General features: G+C 48.2%; 1 protein-coding gene across 4 annotated transcripts in view; it reads left to right on the forward strand.

Annotated features, from left to right (window-relative positions):
- The window catches only part of Exn (Ephexin), a 182,108-nt gene that overhangs the window by 37,575 nt on the left and 124,318 nt on the right, over nt 1–20,215 (forward strand). For all 4 annotated transcript variants that reach the window (XR_008613590.2, XM_050184427.3, XM_055073448.2 and 1 more), the window contains exons 3-4: nt 11,188–11,487; nt 12,435–12,486. Coding sequence is in view for 3 of the 4 variants with exons in the window: in XM_050184427.3 (XP_050040384.2) it covers nt 11,188–11,487; nt 12,435–12,486 (352 nt within the window). In the remaining variant the exon portion in view is untranslated. The remainder of the gene's footprint in view (nt 1–11,187; nt 11,488–12,434; nt 12,487–20,215) is intronic.

Here is a 20,215-nt window from a genome sequence, read left to right on the forward strand (position 1 = left end):
GTTCAGGAGCAGCGAGTCCAGCTTGTCCCCGAAAACGCAGGCACTCGCTAACCCTCGTAGCGCAGCAACGAACTGCCCGAGGGTCTCTCCTTTTTGGCGGCTCCGGTTGTTGAAGCGGAAACGCTCCATTAGTGTGGACGGTGCTGGGTTGAAATGTGAGCACAGTATGGCGAGCAGCTGCAGCTCACCCAGCATCTTAACGTGCGGCGTGGCTGGCTTGAGAAGGTCGAGCAAGAGGCTGAAGACGCGGGTCCCGCAGTTGGCCAGGAAAATGTCCCGCTGTTTGACCTCGGGTGTGTCGCTTGCCCGGAAGAACACGTGGACTTGCTCCTCGTAAACTGGCCAGGCAGACCCATCTCCCTCGAATGGCTCGAGCCTTCTGTACAGCGGCATGGCGGCAGCAACGGGGGGCAGTGTTTCGCCGCTCGCGGCGCCGTGGGACGATCCGTGGGTACTCGTCGCCAGTGTCACGATCCACCCGGGTTCGTGAACAAGGGAGGGCTCGAGGCACCCTCCGATAAATAAACGCTCCGCAGCATGGTGGTGCTGAACGATGACTGACCACGAGCAGCCGTGCTCGTCGGTGTTTATTGCGGTGCGGTGACCAATGGTGCCTGCCGAGCTTGGCAGGCCACCGAGCCTAGCGGCGAACAAACATTATGCCTGAGGGGGCATCACATGCTTGCTACAACAACCTTCGTAACTGCCACAGGTTCTTGTCTTTTAAAATGTTTGCTGATGACTGCATTCTCTATCATAAGGTTACTGACTCGTCTGACATTAGCAAGCTTCAACACGATTTTAATAATGTGTCACAGTAGTGTTCTAAATGGTGCATGACATTATATATACTGAAAAATACAGTCGTGCATGTGACTTGTCGTCCTAACAGCATTCCTGCATGCGACTATATTCTTAACGATTATCCCTTGTCACCTGTTGCATGCTGCAAGCACCTTCGAGTTCAAATTGCTAACAGTCTATCATGGCACGTCCATGTAGACTACGTTTCTACCTACGCTAACTGCACTCTTCACTATCTGCATTGGAATTTTAACTCTGCACCACCTTCTCTTAACCTCTCTCTTTATAGAACACTTGTTAGACCAAAACTGGAATACGCCTCTGCGATTTGGCACCCAAGTCAGCTCACTCTTATTAATGCATATGAATGTACAGTAAAATGTCGTTACTACGAACAACACATTAACTAACTTTTCAGATTTACGATTTTTTTTTAATCCCTGCCAAAATGGCTATATTTTCAATGTAAAAAGCTTTCAGTACTACGAATTACAGATTACCGAATATTTCAGAATAACATACATAATTTACTCCCGTAATCACAAAGTTGCTTTGTTATTATGAAGTTCCATTGAAGTTTCGGTACCGAATCCCCGAGGCTTACACCTATCATCATCATCCGCAGCAGCAGCAGCCATGCGCTGGGGAACCCGTTTCAACGTGTACAGCCCCAGCAACATCAACATCAGCGTGAGCGTCGCGTATGGTCATGTTCAGACTCTCCTACTATGTCGTAGGCCTAGCGTCACCATGTTGATAGCGATCAGCAGGAGCTGTGAAGTTATCGGTGCTGGGATTGTGTTGTGGCGTTCGCTTTGCTGACTGTGTTCTCCTGGCCCGGCGTTAAAATGAAGCGATGCCAATTTCCGTTAAAACAAAAAAAAAGTGGACATTTTGACGCAGCTGAATGCTGGAAGAAAGCAAGTCGACCTGTGCAGGAAGCGTGATATTCCCCCGTCAACAATGGCAACGATGCTCAAGGATCGGAAAAATATCATGAAATTGCATCGGAGAGTCATAGTTGGCTCCCTCAAGAAAACGCTTGCGGCTTGGCAATTACCAGAACGTCGACGGCATCATCCTCACATGGTTTAAGGCTGCCAGACAAAACGATGTGCCCTTGTCAGGCCCGATTATTCAAGAGAAGGCGCTACAGTTTGCAGCCGCCTTGGACATTTCCGGTTTCGATGCAAGTGCTGGATGGCTTTACCGCTTCCGGAAAAGGAATGGCGTTGCGTGGCAGGTTGCTTGTGGCGAAGAAAAGGCAGCAGATGCCGAGAGTGCGGTTACCTAGTGGAACGAGCGCTTTCAAGAGATCATAGTCTTTCTCTCCAGACGGCGATGAAACGGCCTTCTTTTATCAGTTGTTGCCTGATAAAACAATGAACTTCAACGGTGACAGGTGCAAGGGCGGAAAGAAATCACGTTTCCGCTTATCGGTTCTGTTCTGCTGCAACTCCGCAGGCACGGAAGAACTCAAGCCGCTAGTTGTTGGCAAGTCTCCTAAGCCACGCTGCTTGAAAAACGTTGTCTCATTGCTTTGCGACTACCGAGCCAACAAAAAAAGCGTGGATGACGCGAGAATTGTTCACTCAGTGGCTGCTGCAGCTTGATGACACAATGAAGAAGAATGACAAAAAAATTCTCCTCATTGTGGACAATTGCTTGGCACATATCGTGAACGAGCGATTAAGCAATGTGCAACTTGAATTTATGCCCCCGAATTGTACTTCTTTGCGCCAACCTTTGGACCAAGGCATCATCAGATGTGTGAAGGCCGAATTTCAGAAGCGTCTTGTGCAGTGCCTCCTGATCAATATTCGACTGAAGCTGCCCACACAGGTAAACATCCATCAAGCTGCAGAAATGCTTACAGGGTCGTGGTGGAACGTGAAAGCAAGCAGGATCAGCAACTGCTAGCGAAAGGCAGGCCTTTTAAAGGCATCACCTATGCCACAAGACTGCGAGGACACAGCGGAGCTCAACCCAGAACTGTAGAATGAGCTTACCGAGAAGCTCCTCCGTCGACACCGCGGTGACCTTCGATGGTTACATTGACAGCGACAGCGCGGCGGCTACATCCGCAGAGCTCACCAACGAAGACATTGTGAATAAAGTGTGTGAGCAAGAAGATTGCAGTAGTGACGAAGACGATGCTGACACTGGATGAACACACAAAGAGGAAGAGACAGTTTCCAGCTCGGATGTTTTTAGTTTTTCTAGAAAAGAGGCGATCATTCCTCGGGCGCTGTAAAGATGTCCCCGATGACGTTCAGAGGAAGGTCGAGGATATGGAGGCGTTCGTCCTGCAGTGCTTGCTGTCAACTCGCCAGAAGATTACAGACTTCTTCAAGCAATAAATTGTAGTTAAACTGTGCCCAGCGTTCTCGTTTATTATTTACGTATGAACATGCGCATCTGTTGCTAAGATATGTAATTTTCGTTGTTGTGTTACATTACTGACATGAAAATATTGGTTTTTCAGTACTACTATAATTGAAATTAACTAATTAAATTCGGCGGTCCCGCAAAGTTCGTTGTAACGAGATTCTACTGCATAGTGGTTCTATTAAATAGAGCCGCTTGTTTCATTCTTTCCAGTTATTCATGTCATGCCAGCGTCACATCAATGAAAACTAGTTTAAACCTGCCAGATCTTTCAGTGCGTCATAAGTGTTCCCGTCTTTGCCCCTTTCATAAAATTTGCCATTATAACCTTGTTTTAAAAGAAGCTATATTTGTTCCACCCATCTACACTCCAATTTACACCACAAGTATAAAATAGAAGTTAGTGCCAGTCGTTTATTTGTGGCCAAATTCCTCATGGTATATCTCTAAGCATACATATAAGCTTGAAGCAGATTTAAATTATTGCTTCAGGTAAAAGTAAATAATGGAAGATGGTGTAGAGAACCACGAGGATTGCAATGTGGGCTTGTTGGTAACGCATCTTGAATAGGTGTACGGTAGCGTGATTAAAAGACAGGACTAAAGAAGACACACAGGGACACACACAGCGCTGTGTGTCCCACTGTGTCTTCTATTAACCTGTCTTTTAATCGTGCTACCGTATGCCTATTAAAGAACCAAGCTTGTACTGAGACCTGAGTATGACCATGCCAGGTGCACACCAGTGCTGGAAGGCAGTTTTGAGTAGAGTACGGCTTGTATTCCTCATCTATAAAATAAATACTACAGTGGCGCCCACTGACGCTGCTATACACAGATGCTAAAGGTCGGCACTCTCAGTCGGCAATGCAAAAAGATGACAAAAATAAAGTTGGGTGGCGCGTGCTTGCTCCGCAAGCAGGGCACGCCCTAGTTCATTCTAAGAACCTGCTACGCTGGTCCTCTGATTCTGGCACTCCGCTGCAACCCCTCGGTTCCCGACATTGGTGACTTCGCACTACGAGATGACCGACCCCAGCAACCTACTGCCCTCAGGCAGCCTTCCACCAGACGCTACCTCACGCCCTCGGGACGTAGCTGCTCTACAGCTTTGCCTGCCCACATTCTGGCACAAGGACCCACAGGTTTGGTTCACCCAGGTCGAAGCCTCCTTCGATCTACACCATATCTCCTCGGAAACTTCTTGGTATCACCACTTACTTGTCGACCTGTCTCCTGAGGTTGCTCACGAGGTGGCGGACATCATCGCTGCACCTTAGGGGATGCCCCTTGCCAGCAACTGAAAAAAAGTATTTTGGACCGCACCATGGTGTCTGAGAGTGCACACCTCCAGCACTTGCTCACCTCCGAGGAGCTGGGAGATCGCCGCCCTTCCTAGCTGCTCAACCACATGCGACGACTCCTGGGCTCAAGTAACATCAACGCGAATGGTGCGCTGTTCAAGGAGCACTTCCTGCAGCGCTTGCTGCAGTCCGCCCACCATGTCTTGACTGCTGCAGGAGACTGGACCCTTGACTGCCTCGCCCAGCTTGCTGATAAGAGTCCACAACGCTACTTCTTCTGTCGCCACCCTCTCCATCGGAGGTCTGCATCGGATGTCTGCATCGGATGTCTGCATCGGACGTCTGCATCGGACGTCTGCATCGGACGTCTGCATTGGACGTCTGCATCGGACGTCTGCATCGGACGTCTGCATTGGACGTCTGCATCGGACGTCTGCATTGGACGTCTGCATCGGACGTCTCCATCAGACGTCTCCTTTGGACATCCTCTCATGACCAGCGTGGCTCCTCCTCACGTCTCAGCTGCTGTCCCTCTTCCCTGAGCAGTCCCCGGTTGTGCAGTCCTCGAAGCTTGGCTATTTGTTGGTACCATCGCACTTTCCACCACCGCGGCCGCCAGTGCAAGTCCCCATGCCAATGGTCTGGAAATGCACCGCGAGATCACTGACGGCGGCTTGTGACCTCGACTTACAACCCAGCCGCCTCTTCATCGTCATGGACTGCATTTTTAGCCTGCGTTTCCTTGTGGATACGGGTGCCGAGGTCAGCGTACTGCTGTCCTCCAAGCGTGACCACGTGGCAAACTCTACCTCTATCACCACGTGTGGTCTGCAGTCCTTCACTCTCGACCTTAGCCTGTGGCGCACATTTTGGTAGGTCTTCATTGTAGCCGACATCAATCAGCCTATCCTCGGCTCTAACTTCCTGACCCATTTCGACCTCAACGTTGGCATGGGTCGGCGTCGGCTGTTGCTCCCACGGGCGTCCACACGCTGATTCCACCATGCCCATACGCTCACATCCTCGAAGACTTTCCTGTGGTGACGAGGCCCTGCAATTTAAATCGGCCACCCAAGCACAACGTAACCCACCATGTTGTCACGCGTGGCTCACTTGTCGCATTGTCCGTGCCGCCTCTTCGGTGACCGTCTGGCCATTGCTAAACAGGAATTCAAGCACATGTTCCAGCTGTGTATTATTCGCCCTTCATCCAGCAGTCGGGCTTCCTCACTTCATCTGGTGCCCAAGAAAGAACCAGGTGACTGGTGTCCGGGCGGCGACTAACGAGTGCTCGATGCTCACACAGTCCATGATTGCTATCCCCTTCCACACATCCAAGGTTTCATAGGCCACTTGGAAGGATGCAAAATCTTTAGTAAAGTGTACCTTGTCAAGGCCTATCACCAAATCTCCATTGAGCCTGCCAATATCCCAAAGACGGCCATTACTACATCCTTCGGCCTGTTTGAGTGCGCGCTTTGGGCTATGCAACGCAGCTCAAACGTTCTATATTCATTGCCGAGGTAATGTGCGGACTCCTGGCTGTATTTACCTACAGCAACGACATCCTCGTCACGAGTCCCAATCCACAAGAACATGAGGGTCATCTCCGGGAACTTTTCCAGTGCCTTCAACAATTTGGCCTGGTTGTCAACCCCCAGAAATGTGTCTTTGGGTCTTCCGAGCTTGAGTTCCTGGGTCACCACATCTCGGTGATGGGAATTCATCTGTTGCCCTCCCACGTCCAGGCCATGCAACATTTCCCAGCACCCATTATGCTATGTTATGCTACGTTCCCAGCACCCATTATGCATGACTTCGTGAACCTAGTTAATTTCTCCTGACACTTTATCCCATACTGCGCTGAGCTTTTGCACCCATTGACTGACCTTTGCATGACCAAGGGCTCCTAATCCACGATTTGCTGGTCTCCCGAAGATCAAGCTGCTTTCAGGGCTGCTAAACAAGCAGTCACCGATTCGGTGCTTCTCATCCACCCGAGAACTAACGTGTCTACTCATATCAAGGCAGAGTCTTCCAGTGTGCCCATCGGCACTATTCTCCAGCAGCAAATTGACTCCGAGTGGTGTCCACATGGCTTCTTTTCTCGGAAGCTCCAACTTGCTGAGACTCGCTAGGGCGTTTTTGGCTGTGAGCTGCTCGTTGTTTACTCCACCATCCAGCACTTCTGGCAGTTCTTGGAGGGCCAGCCATTTTATGTTCTAACAGATCATAAGCCTCTGGTGTATGTCTTCTGTAGAAACTATTCCTAGTATGTCACATGTGAAATTCAAACTTCGTCAACTGGCTTATATATTGGAGTTCATTATGGATATCTGGCACATCAGAGGCACTGAAAACAAGGCAGCTGATGCACACTCGTGCATCACCTCCCTCGGCACTTCTACATCAACTATCGACTGGGAACACCTTGCTCGGGCACAGATAGAACACCCTGAGCTGCAAGCTCTGCATGACTATCCCCGTTCCCTTCATCTGCAACTAATTCCCCACCTGTTTGTGCCTGGCTCACTCTGGTGTGACATGTCAGTGGCTGCACCTTGTCCCTTTATTCCGGCTGCCTGCCATCGTGCGGTGTTCCAATCCGTTCACGACATCTGCCATCCCAGCCACGCAGCACCTCATTACACAGTGCTACATCTGACCAAGTATTAACACCCATGGTCGCCAGTGGGCACGTTCGTGCCTCGCATGCCCGACCGCCAAAATGACCTGCCACATGGCGACTCCCACACAGTCTTTCTTGCCGCCTGGCTGTCGCTTTGACCACGTCCATCTTGATTTGGTTGAACCACTTCCTTCCTTGCACAACAGCCGGTACATTCTAACAATGATTGACCGCTTCACTTGCTGGCCCGAAGCCATGCCCATTCCGGACATCACTGCGGAAACAGTCATGAAAGCCTTTGTTTCAGCATGGGTTTCCCACTTCGGTGGCCCCAGCATCGTGACCACTGATCGCGGCCGGCAATTTTACTGTACCTTCTTCACTTCCCTCATTCGCATGCTTGGCACTAAACACTGTCGTACCACAGCATGTCATCGCAGTGCCAACGGCATGGTTGATTGACTCTACTGCCAGCTCAAGGCTGCCCTCACTGTGCGCCTCGATTGGGAGCACTGGGTCGACCACCTTCCTATGGTGCTTCTCGGCCTGCATGCTCTCCTTTGTCACAACCTTGGCTGTTGTCCGGCCGAACTTGTTTATGGTGCACCCCTGCAGCTCTTTGGAGACTTGTTCGTTCCTTCGGACCCCTCACCCCAGCCACTGCAGTACCTTCAATGCCTACAGGACTGCATTCAGCAACTGCGTCCCATCATGCCTCAATCTTCAGACCACATCATCTCCATGAATCTGGACCTTGCGTCTTCGACCCACGTTTTTCTCGGATGAGATGCCGTAAAGGCACCTCTTACACCCTCCTACGATGGGCCATACCGTGTCCTCCGCAAGATGCCGAAGTCCACCACCATCCTATTGAATGGTCGCGAAGAGGTAGTCTCATTAGACAGACTCAAGCCGGCATACCTCGAGAAGCCTCCCATGGAGCTCCCCGCAGATGTCACCGCCATATTTGCCGATCTGCATGTAACCAAGACAGCACTGTCTCCACTTCATCTACAAGTACATTTCGCCATTTCGTCTGGGCGAGGGGCCCTGCGGCACCCACCGACACCACTATGCACAGACACTAAAGGTTGGTGCTCTCGGTCGGCGCTTTCGGTCAGTGCTCTCAGTCGGCACTGCAAAAAAATTAGGAAAAGAAAGTTGAGCAGCGCATGCTCGTGGCGCAAGCATGGCACGTGCTTGTCCGTCCTAAGAGCTTGCTACGCTGGCCCTCTGGTTCTGGTGCTCCACTGCAACGCCTTGGTTCCTGATGCTATGATGTGTACAAGTGCTTGATATAGCAAATAAAGAGTTTAAACACAATGAAAGCAAACTATTTATTGGCAGCAATTTATTTAAAAGCTGCTCGCAAGTTTCACATATATGTGCCACATTTGATGCAAACATAAAGAATCTCAAGCTGAAGACAAAGCCCTCTTCAAGCACACATATTTCCACACTACAGATTGAAGTGTGCTTTCACTAGTTCATCTGATTAGTGTACCTAGTTGCATTGAATTCCAGCACTTGACGCCTTTCTGATGGAGGCCTCATAGTGCCCAGCCTGTGCAGACGACACTTGGAATGTGCTGGACAAAAGGTGTGGCTGACTCACTCTTGCAAGGTATTCCACACATGGATTCCTTTGGAAATTGTGCCTCGACAGCTTTTGCATTATGTGGCATATCTGTCATGCAGCAGCAGTGCATAGTGCCATCGCCGGATGCATATGCACACCTTACGTAATTTGGCTTCCATATCCTCCGTTGAAATCTCTAGAGCCGAGCTGGAGCTGAAAGGAATGAAATTTCTCCCATCTCGACACTTGCCTCAACTGCAGTCTGCAATCTGCGACTGATCCACTGTTCACATAAAGTGGTTGGGGTGAGAAAAAAAAACTATCTGGGACCTCCCGTTGTCCTGGCAATCAGTCTGGAAGGGGCTGACGGAACTGGGTAAAGTGATTGACTCCCTAGAGAGCAGCTGTGATCAGCACAACCAAAATCCAGAAACTTCTAGCTGAGAGACGAGGTCAGCCTGTGGTTGCCAGAGACGAGCCCTTTGCATGCAGATTCTGTCTGATCATGCATGCATTTTTTTATAGACTGAGGCTGCAGCTGCTTACAGATTGCTTCCCAGTACAGACATTTGAGGGACAGCAGAAGGTTGGCAGACCTGTAGGGGGCTCCTGCTACTGTTAAACATAGTGTACAAAACCATGACAGTATGTCACGTCAGGATCACAAATCAGTGACAGTACAAGGGGGACTTTGCACAACCTGCAAGACATTGTATTTTGTCATAATGCACTCATTGGACATACTGAAAAAGATTGTGAAAATAAAAGGAACGCAGTATGAGAAAGTCGTGTATATACAATTGTAATTCAATGCACAACTCAATTAAAACATAAATTTGCATGATATGTAGCGATGTAATTTATCTTATGCCACCTAAATATAGAGATGTGACTTGACATGAGGTTACTGATGGCGTTTCACAGTTTATGGAAAACTCTCATGTTAGATCTGCATGCAGAACCAATGGCATCTTCGCAGTCTCATTTCATTCAGATGATTTCACAACTGAAAAACTTTTGTGATCAAAGAGACTTCCAACCAGACTGGTATCCATCGTTGATGCAGTGTATCCTTTTGCCTCCCTTTTAGAGAGCTGTTTACTTTGATAATTGTACTGTGAAGTGTTTGTTTTGTGCTCGTAGACACGGCTATGACTGTTTTGGCCACTGTGTAAATAACTTATGCAAGTACGCACTTGTAATAAATACCATGAAAGACAAACAAATGTAATATCTGGACTTGCGCATATACAAAATAAGTTCATCTGTATTTTATTCCATTACTATAATTTGCGACATCATCCATTGTTGCTGTTCTCCTCACTAGTAGTGTGCATGCTCAGCTCGGTTCTCTCGACGTTGCCCCTCATTTGCTATATTTCTTTCATGAGTACATTTTTTTTTCCTGTTTTCCTTCCAAATACCCTTTTTCTTGATTCACTTATTAGCACTTCATAGAAACAAAAGTATAGCAAGGACAGAGCTACTCTTGTGTTGGACCAAATTTGTTATGCCATGGGAGCATAATGGTGTTTTCTATGACTACAATTAAAAACAGGATTTTCCCAATGCACTATGTCAAAGACTGACCAACACAATGCCATTTATGGCATCTGTTACCCACAGCCTGAGCAAAATGGTGTTGCTTTACAGAGTCTGCATTAGTCCCTGTAATGTCATGAATTTTTGCACCTCATCTTGGTTAGTATATTCTTGTCCAAATAAAAGTATTACATTGCGTTTGAAAGCGTGCAAAGAGTCAACCTGGGAACTTGGAGAAACTTACCTGCCAGAAAATGTTCAAAAATGCTGTGAAATCTGCGACGTCACACTGACCTCACTGACACTGTGGTTTGCATGCAAGATTTGTGAACGAATTGCTGGTTCATTTTTTATGTGAAGGATTTCTTTTTTGTGTTTTTCCTTGAAGTGTTAAGTGGAGTTTTGAAAAGACACGTCGCAAGCCTTGGCTGATGCTGCATTTTCCTTCAGTTAAAGCTTTCCTTTAAGGCTCTCTGCAGTTCTTGCACTATTCTAGGTTCCAGTATCATGTCATTTGATCTCAGAGGTGACCCCATTCTAGGTTACAAAGAATGCACTCTAGTGCACATTGATGGGAGGGGATATGCAAAAAAGTTTGTGAATTTAGATATACCAGATGCTCAAGATTAAACCTACTTCGGCATGCCTCATATTCATGTAGTGGTTTTGGCATGCAGAACGCCAGAATTAATGTATTTATTTTGACTGTGTGGTGCAAGTTAGAAAACCCTAGGGGTTCCATATAAACAGAGTGCGCTGCCTTTCTAGCTTGCCTGCATTGGATTGCATCACCAACCTCATAAGCATGCATATGCCTATGCGTACTGCACCCGACTGTTTCCCCCCTGATGAAATGTTGGCTGTAATAAGTGCACTACTATCAGATGACTTGGTGTTTCCCACATTGCATGTGAAGTGAATGAAGGCACTTACTGGCGCAGTTGTTCCAAGGCCTGGTTCACGGGTTGCATCCATTGCCAAGAGCTTTGAGCAGCTCAGCTTGGCCGAGCCTACCAGTGTCGGGAGGAGGGCGACGACAGTTGCAAACCGTCGATCGTTCCGAGCCACGTCCGGCATTGTCCGACCCTCAGCGGTGCGAAGGACCCATTCAGTGCTGACGCAGCAGAAGCCACTGACTGCTGTGCAGGTGGCTGTGCGCAACCTGGAGGCACGCTGCACCAGCCCTGCCCCCAGGGAAACTCTGGCCAATCACTCCTTCCTGTGGACACGAGACGAGAAGGGTACTTGGCTGCCATTGCAATTTTGCTCACTGTTAATGTTACCTGCGAGTTTTGCGAGGCAGGCGACAGTGCCACGGAATATACTGTGGAATCTCATTGATACAATTCTGCATAGTATGTGTTTCTGGCAGGCAGGCAGGCAGGCAAAGAACTTTATTTAGGTCGTGAGGAGCGACTCAAAAACCCCCTTACAAGGGAGGAGCCGCTGCGAGCCGCTCCCACGTCGGGACGGGCAGGCTGTGCCTGATCGCAGCGCCGCAGGCTCCAGGACGGCCCGTAGCTGAGCGGCAAGGTTGGCGCTCTTGAGCGCCTCCTCCCACTCTTCTTCCGTGGTGAGATGATCGTGGTCCCGCAATGAGGGACACCACCAGAGCATGCGTTCTAAAGTGCAGAAGGGATCTCCACAATCCGGACAATTGGGCTCGTACGAGTCCATGTGCCTGCTGACCCTGGCTAGGCTGGGATAGGACCCGGACTGCAGCATGCGAGGCGTGGATAATACGTTTTTTTTTTTTTTTTCTTTCCTGGCCAACACCCCACAGAAGCAATGTATTTTCATACAGTTGATACGATTGCATTTTCACCTGAAATTAGATAATACGACTGCAAACTGGTATTTTGGGAACCCCTAGCTTTATATCAGTCTACTAGATTAAATTACATTCCAGCAACCTACAAACCAGATTCCACTGTATAGACCAATTAGTCAACCAGGTAAAAGAAAAATCTATCATCAAAAACAACTGTGAGCAACTGTGTGTCAGTACAGTCTTCTCGGCAAAAATTGTGTTATCACTGAACTGTGGCAGCATTCTGCAGTGCCTAGACAAATCCAGTTCTTGTCACTTGCATGTCAGATGGATTACCACAACAGTAAACTGCACACAATCTTTGAACTCAAAGTGCTGGATGTGTTTCAGTGAAACATACTTCTTGTGATATTGCAGAGCTCCAATATGGCGGATCACTAAGCAGTGCCTGTGGTGACACAAGCAAGAAGTGAGTTGACGAACCGACCTCCCTTTTCATTCTTTATGTTAGTTTGTCTTATAATGCGACTGTTTAGTACTATATTAAAGCCTCGTTCATTCGACCCTCATTAATTTGGAAAATCAGATAATTCGGACTTGTCCTCTGGTTCCAGCAGGCGTGTGCATTATTTAATGCAATCAGAATCTCGTTAATTCAAACGTACTTGGCCGCACATCGGTTAATTCAGACAACTCTCAGAGATCGGCGAGTGTCAAGCACCACAAATGGCATGCAACCAAAATGAAGTGGCAGAATCTGCGTCATCATACTCATCAGCAGAAATCGTGTCTTAATGACAGCTACACCGGAACACTTCATGCATATTTGTGCCTTTAAAGCCTTTATTCTTCCAACTGTTCTCGCTTTGACAACCAACGTCAGACTCTCCAGTGTGCCTTGAATAGACTGTACGACAGGCCATTTACAGACGCAAAGATCTTGGGAGCGTGGCCTCACAGTTCATTAGCCCAGAAAGCAGTTCGAGCGCTTCTGCACTACCTGAAGGCAACAGACTTGAGTGCCCGACTGTAGACATGCTGCACCTAGCTTAGTACATGTGCAGGTGCACTATAGACTCATGCTCTCTCTCTCTCTCTCTCTCTCTCTCTCTCTCTCTCTCTCTCTCTCTCTCTCTCTCTCTCTCTCTCTCTCTCTCTCTCTCTCTCTCTCTCTCTCTCTCTCTCTCTCTCTCTCTCTCTCTCTCTCTCTCTCTCTCTCTCTCTCTCTCTCTCTCTCTCCCCATTCACACACTCCCCATTCTCCTTGCCACATGTAGCAAACTGGACTCAGTCTAGTTAACCTCCCTGCCTTACGTTCTTCCCTTCTCCCTTCCTTCCTTCCTTCCTTTCTTTATTCTTGCAATTACCGTCATGCATAACGGCGCGTAGGCCCACGTGCCTTCATGACTGCGTAGTTGTTGTATTGTTGCTTCGATGTTATGTTACATTGTGCAAATTCGATAATGTGAACTATTAAAAAACTATTAAAAATTATTTGCATTTTCTAATAGTGACTATTTGATTTGAAGATGGAATTCGAATAGAACAATAGTTGCTTTATTATTCTAAGCTTTTGGATATTTGCACGTCCCTAAAGCGCAATGTATCTTTTCTTTAATACATATCTGCGAAGTTTTTGCCAGTTCAATAAGGCATGCCTTCTTCCTAATGCTCCGAGGGCCTGTTGATATTGTTACGGAACGATAAAAGAAGAGAACAAGAAGATGGCTGACGCTGGCTGCTGCGTGTTGCTGCTGGTCAGCCATCTCAACCACATAGACTTTGCTTGTATATATATTGTAAATACAGTCTGTCTATACTCCCAACATCCCCGTAACATGTGCAGGGATCGTCATAACATGTGCGTAACAGGTGCTGGGTACCACAGCTGGAAACAGAGGTCCACAGTGGACATCACGTCATTGTCCTCACCATGAATGACGATAAGCACGTGGGATCAACGTCGCTGTCCCCTTCGGTTGTGGTTGTGCAGCCCAAGGATCCCGGAACTTTCTGCGGGACTGACGGCGTTGACATTGAAGAGTGGGTGGTTATGTACGAACGCGTGAGTGGAATCGACAGATGGGACCCTACGCTTATGCTAGCTAACCTGCTGTTCTACCTAAGAGGCAAAGGTGTGGTACGAAAACCATGAAGAGAAGCTAATCAGCTGGGACCAATGCGAAGAGTAGTTAACAGAGTTGTTTGGCAAACCAACCCAACGTAAAATTGCCGCAAAGCAGAAACTGGCGTCCCGTGCCCAATCCCCCATGGAGTCCTACATCTCGTACATTCAGGGCGTGCTGGCGCTTTGTCATAAAGCTGATCACGACATGACAGAAGCTGAGGAGGTTGGGCACATGCTGAAGGGCATTGCTGACGACGCGATTAATCTGCTCATGTGCAAGAGCTGCTCTACAGTGGATGCAATCATTGAAGAGTGCCGACAATTCGAGCAGGCCAAAACCCGACACGTCCTGCAACCATTCGCCAGACTTCCCAATACTGCCGCAATGTCGACGTTTGAAGATCAGCCCGCACAGCAGCGTGTGTCACCATGAGAGGACGTGGTGCAAATCGTTCCACATGAAATGGACACGATGGCGCCCGCAGCTTTCTGTTCGTGTAGCCCTGATGCTACCCCTTTTTCAGTTCCCCTTGTATAAGCCATTGTTTGCCAGGAACTTGAAAACATTGGTCTACGTTCCGTCTGTGCTGTCGCCAACCCCGGGGCCAATGAACGCCCTTCTACTGTTTTCACTCCACCCTGACACTTCTCTCCGCGTTATCACAACCCGACTGAGTGGGGAACTGCGGACGACCTGCCGATATGTCTCACCTGTCGCTGCATTGGTCACGTTGCCCGATACTGTCACAACTCGTAGCCCTCAACACCTTGCATGCCAACCAACCTAAGCTGTTTTGATGGAAATACCCACAATATTTCGTTCACCACCGAGTCTAAGAGCGCCGACAACTCTGCTAGGAACACATGGTACAGTCTCTCACCATTGCCATGCGGACACCAGTCTCGTTCACCGCAAACACGTTGCCCATCTTCCCATTCACCACAGCCACGTCGCCTTTCGTTCCCTTTGGCTTTTCGCCGCACCCTTTCTGAAAACTAAGAAATGCAGCCCTTGGAGGTGTTGCTGCATGGCCTACTACTGCAGCAAATCCTCTGTCTGTGCCCACAAAGAGAAGTGTCAATGATGTTAAAATAGACGGCGTACTTGTCCAAGCACTCGTCGACACTGGAGCCCATGTATCTGTTATGCGTGCTAGCCTACGTAGACGTTTAAAGAAGGTCCTCACCCCAGCAGCTGCACAAGGGCTTCGTGTGGCCAACGGCGGCAAGCTGGTTGTTCTTGGAATGTGTCCTGCGTGTTTTAAGTACAGCCGGCCACCCTACTTCTGTTCTCTTTGCTGTGATTGACAACTGCCCTCACGACATTATCCTTGGATTGGACTTTTTATCCAATCATTCAGCTGTCATCGACTGTGCAACCGGCGTTCTTCAGTTGGAACTGCCTCAACTTACCGATGCTCCTAGCACCGCCCCACCGCACTTGTGCTCGCATCACGGTGTGCGTCTGTCACCCGAGGCAGTTACTTACGTCACTTTGATAGCCCAGCCACAGGTTTCTGATGGTGAATATATGCTTTGCCCCTACATCGACCTGCTTTTGAACTGCAACGTTGCTGTTCCACATACGCTGGTCACGGTTACTAATAACGATGTTGTCCTACCGCTTCTGAATTTCAGCCTGTGCCCTCAAGTGATTCCGTCCGGCATGTTCTTGGCCAGCGTTTCTAATGGTTCCGAATTTGACATTGAGAGTCTCAATGCTGAGAGTGGTTTATTAGCGCCAATTGCAGCTCGCAGCTCTGGTTCCTTAACAGATGACTTCGCAGAGATGATTTCACCTGACGTCACCTCTGCACAGGCCACGGACATACGTCTCCTGCTCGAATCGTACAGTGACATCTTTGATTTTGGCGACAGGCCTTTAGGCCAAACATCTGTTGTTCACCACCGTATAAACACTGTAGACATGGATCCTATTCGTCGGCATCCCTATGATGTATCGCATGCTGAACGTAGAGTCATCCAATCAGAAGTGGACAAAATGCTCCGCAAAGGGCTTTGCCTGTCGTCCTTGTAAAAAAAAAATATGGTACCTGGCATTTTTTCATCAATTATCGCCATTTAAACAAGACCATGCAAAAAGACGTCTACCCACTACCACGCATCGATGATGCCTTGTACTGCTTACACGGAGCTAAATACTTCTCGACCATTGATCTTTGATCCGGCTACTGGCAAATTTCAGTTGATGAAATGGACCACGAGAAGACGGCCTTCATTACATCGGATGGATTATATTTATTTATTTATTTATTTATTTACATGTACTTTACAGGCCTTCAAGAAGGCATAGTGTAAGGGGGGAAATATGGTAACATATTAGTATGGAGTCGGTAAAAAAAAAAAACATCAGCATAATGAAAGGAGCACGCACAGAACATGGAAAATTAATACATTAGCAAATACAATATGTAGAGCAATAACAACATATGGTAAACAACAAAATAATAGCATAGTAACATTGTAAACGTTTTGCATGTTATACAGTAGTAAGTATTGTCAAAAAAATTAAGACCACTGAAATTCTTAAACTTGTAAAAAAAAATGCAGGAAAATTACAAAAGGCCTGAAGTTTTTAGACGGTTGAAACGGCGTATTGATCGGTTAGCAGATTGCGAAATGAAGTGTGTTTAGATTGGCAAGCAATGGTATCTGGTAGAGCGTTCCATAAACGGACCACACGGGGCAAAGCTGAAAAATTAAAAGCATGTGTGTTGCCATAAATTCAGGTGTAGCTGAACTGATTGTTCAGTCGTTGTGATGTCGAGGATGCTTTTTTCAGGTTTGATAAGATTAGGCCAACTGTGTGAACAAATCTATGAAATAATAATAAAAGGGAAATATCACGGCGAGTAGTTAGTGGTTGCAACGAAAGATTGATTTTTATTTGGGTTACACTTGACTGGTTACTATAATTTTTTGAAATGAAACGGCTCGCTCTATTCTGGATGCTCCCCAGAAGTTCGATGAGGTAATTTTGATGAGGAGACCATATACAAGAGGCGTACTCAATTTGTGGCCGTACAATAGTTACGTAAGCTAGTTTTCGTAGTGGTGTAGGCGCACTTCTTACTTCTTAAGTTACGGCGCAGAAATCCTAATGATCCGGATGCGTTAGCTGAAATGGAGGTGATGTGTTTAGTCCATGAAAGATTGTGTGTAAGGAGCACTCCTAAGTACTTATATTCTGTGGTGTGGTCAACTATGTTAGAATCCAGGTGATAAGAAAAGTGAGAGTTAACAGTTTTTCGAGAAAAGGAGACTACTTTGCACTTCGACACGTTTAGGGACATGAGCCACGTAGCACACCAGTCACTGATATGTGCAAGATAATTTTGGAGTGCCGCGTGGTCAGAGAGACAGTTAATTGAACGGTATACAATGCAGTCAGCAAATAATCGTACAGAATATGATGTATTGTTCGGTAAGTCATTAATGTAAATTAAAAAGAGAAGAGGTCCAAGTACACTACCTTGAGGTACACCAGAGGTGACGTCAGAGAGGCCAGAGGAAAAGTTAGCAACAACAGTGAACTGTTCGCGATTAGTAAGAAAATTCAAAGCTTTGCCCTTTGGCCTATGCAATGCTCCTGCGACATTTGAACGTATGAACTCTCTTCTGCGAGGCTGTAAATGGACCACCTGTATTTGTTACGTTGACAACTTTATTCTTTTTTCTGCCGCATTCGGCAGCCACCTTACTCGACTCGCTACCATTCTTGCGGTCTTCCGAAAAGCCGGCCTCCAACTGAACTCCTCAACGTGTCAATTCAGGTGCCGTCAGATTACCGTGTTGGGACAGCTAGTTGACGCATCCGGTGTCCAACCAGATCCGGAAAAAGTTTCCGTCTTTCGCAGTTTCCCTGTACCAGGTTCTGCTTCTGACGTGTGCTGCTTTGTCAGCCTGTCTTCTTACTTTCGCCATTTCGTCAAAACTTTACCGACGTTGCTTGGCCTTTGACAGATCATCTAAAGAACACGCCATTGTCATGGGGCCTGGAACAGGCTCACGTGTTCGCTGCTCTCGTCAGGTTTCTGACCACCCCTCCCATACTTGCCCACTTTGATCTATCTGCACCGACCAAAGTCCACACTGACGCAAGTGGCCACGGCATCGGCGCTGTTCTCACCCAACAGCAGAATGGTATCGAGCGCGTGATAGCTTACGCCAGCCGTCTGCTGTCACCTCCCAAGAGAAATTACTCCATCACCAAGCAGAAGTGCTTGTCTAGTTTGTGCTGTCGCCAAGTTCCAGTGATATTTGTGTGGCCACCTGTTTTTGGTTCGGTCGTTACAGACCACCATGCCCTCTGTTGGCTGTGTTCCCTCCGGGACCCAACAGGACGGTTTGGTTGCTGGGCTTTGCGGCTGCAGGAATTCTCATTCATTGCCGACTACAAGTCTGGACGTCTGCACAAGGACGCTGACTGCCTCTCGTCACCCCGTGGATCCTCCTGATCCTGTTGCACATTATCCAGTGACCTGCACGATGACTTTTACTGACATGACCGACATGTGCACTGAACAACAACGCGACGAATCCTTACTGCCCATCGTCACCGGAGTGCAATCTGCCAGCACTGATTGCACGGTGAGGGGGGTAGGCCCGGCGATGCCGAAGCCTACCCCCCTCACCCCCACACGCACCCATAGTGTCATTACTAGAGCTTTCACTCACATCATTTGAGGTTTCTTTTGACTTGCCTCGACCTTCTCACTTAAAATTTTATTGTGGCTAGTAGCTTACTACATTATTGTTGGTGCAGACGTTATGTCTCAACACCACAAAGGGTGTTAATTGAACATTTTCCACGTGTCAAACCACCGCACTTCCTAACCAGACTTCAACGTGGTGTGGACAGCGACTAAAAGCGCTCACCCCACCATTACCTGGAAATCGGAGAAAAAGATGAACGAGGGGGAACCCCGTGAATGAATGGATCAGTGCAGTTAATTAGATGAGTCAGATCACCTTGCAGGCTGAGTGAAGAAAAAAGACAGTGTGTAATGCGGCTGCAGGATAACCCAAAAGGCCCTCAACCCGCACTTCACTTGTAGCGGCAGCTGCATCGGTGTCACATGAGAATCACGTAGACGCTCGTGTCTACACGAGGCACGAGCGTCTGTCACGCTCCGGCACGAGCTAACATTCCGAAAGGAATTTTAAAAAATGCTACACTAAGAGTGTCCGTTTTTTTCTCTCGCATGAGAGCTCGAGACTTTACCGGTCTACGTGTTCGCTCGCCACCACAGTTTGGTGACCGTGAACGGGATACTGCCATACGCTCATGTGGTAGAGATGAGAGCTCAAGGCCAGAACCCTTCCAAGGAACGCGGTGAGCCCTCCTATTCAGCCATCGCTGTCCACCTCCCACAGTACTGGGACCAGCATCCTTTGGCATGGTTTCTTCAGGCCGAATCGCAATTTCAAGTCGGTGGTATCCACTCTCAAGCCTCAGTTTCATTACACTGTTGCAGCGCTCTCGCCCGCTACCATTGACGATGTAGCAATTTGTTGAACTCCCCATTGCCTACCACCGCCTATGACGATCTCAAGGTAGCCCTGTTACAGCACACAGCAGCTTCACAGCGTTATCTCATCCAGCAGCTTCTGTCCGCTGAAGAACTCAGTGACTGACGCCCTAGTAAACTTCTTTGCCGAATGAGGCAGCTCCTTGGAAACAATGCGAGATCCATCGACGATGCACTGTTGCGCGAATTGTTTTTGCAACGACTCCCAGCTAACGTGCACATGGTCCTGGTGACAGCCTCTACCATGGACCTTACCGGACTTGCCACTTTGGCTGACAAAGTCATGGAAGTAGCTACCCCAACCATCGCAGCCACGGCATCGTCTCCGAGTGACAATACAACCACCCTGCAAACCCTTCCCTGCTCTTCAGCAGCGCAATCTCCACTCGACTCCTTGTGTGAGCACCTGGAACGCATCTTCTGTGGAGCGGAACATTGCCGCGCGTCATCTCGTCGCCCAAGCAGCCGTAGTTCCAGCAAATCAAGACGCACGGGCACTCGCAATGAAACATCAACTA

This window comes from Dermacentor andersoni, chromosome 3 (assembly GCF_023375885.2).
Source record: "Dermacentor andersoni chromosome 3, qqDerAnde1_hic_scaffold, whole genome shotgun sequence".
In the NCBI taxonomy this organism is placed as follows: Eukaryota; Metazoa; Arthropoda; class Arachnida; order Ixodida; family Ixodidae; genus Dermacentor; species Dermacentor andersoni.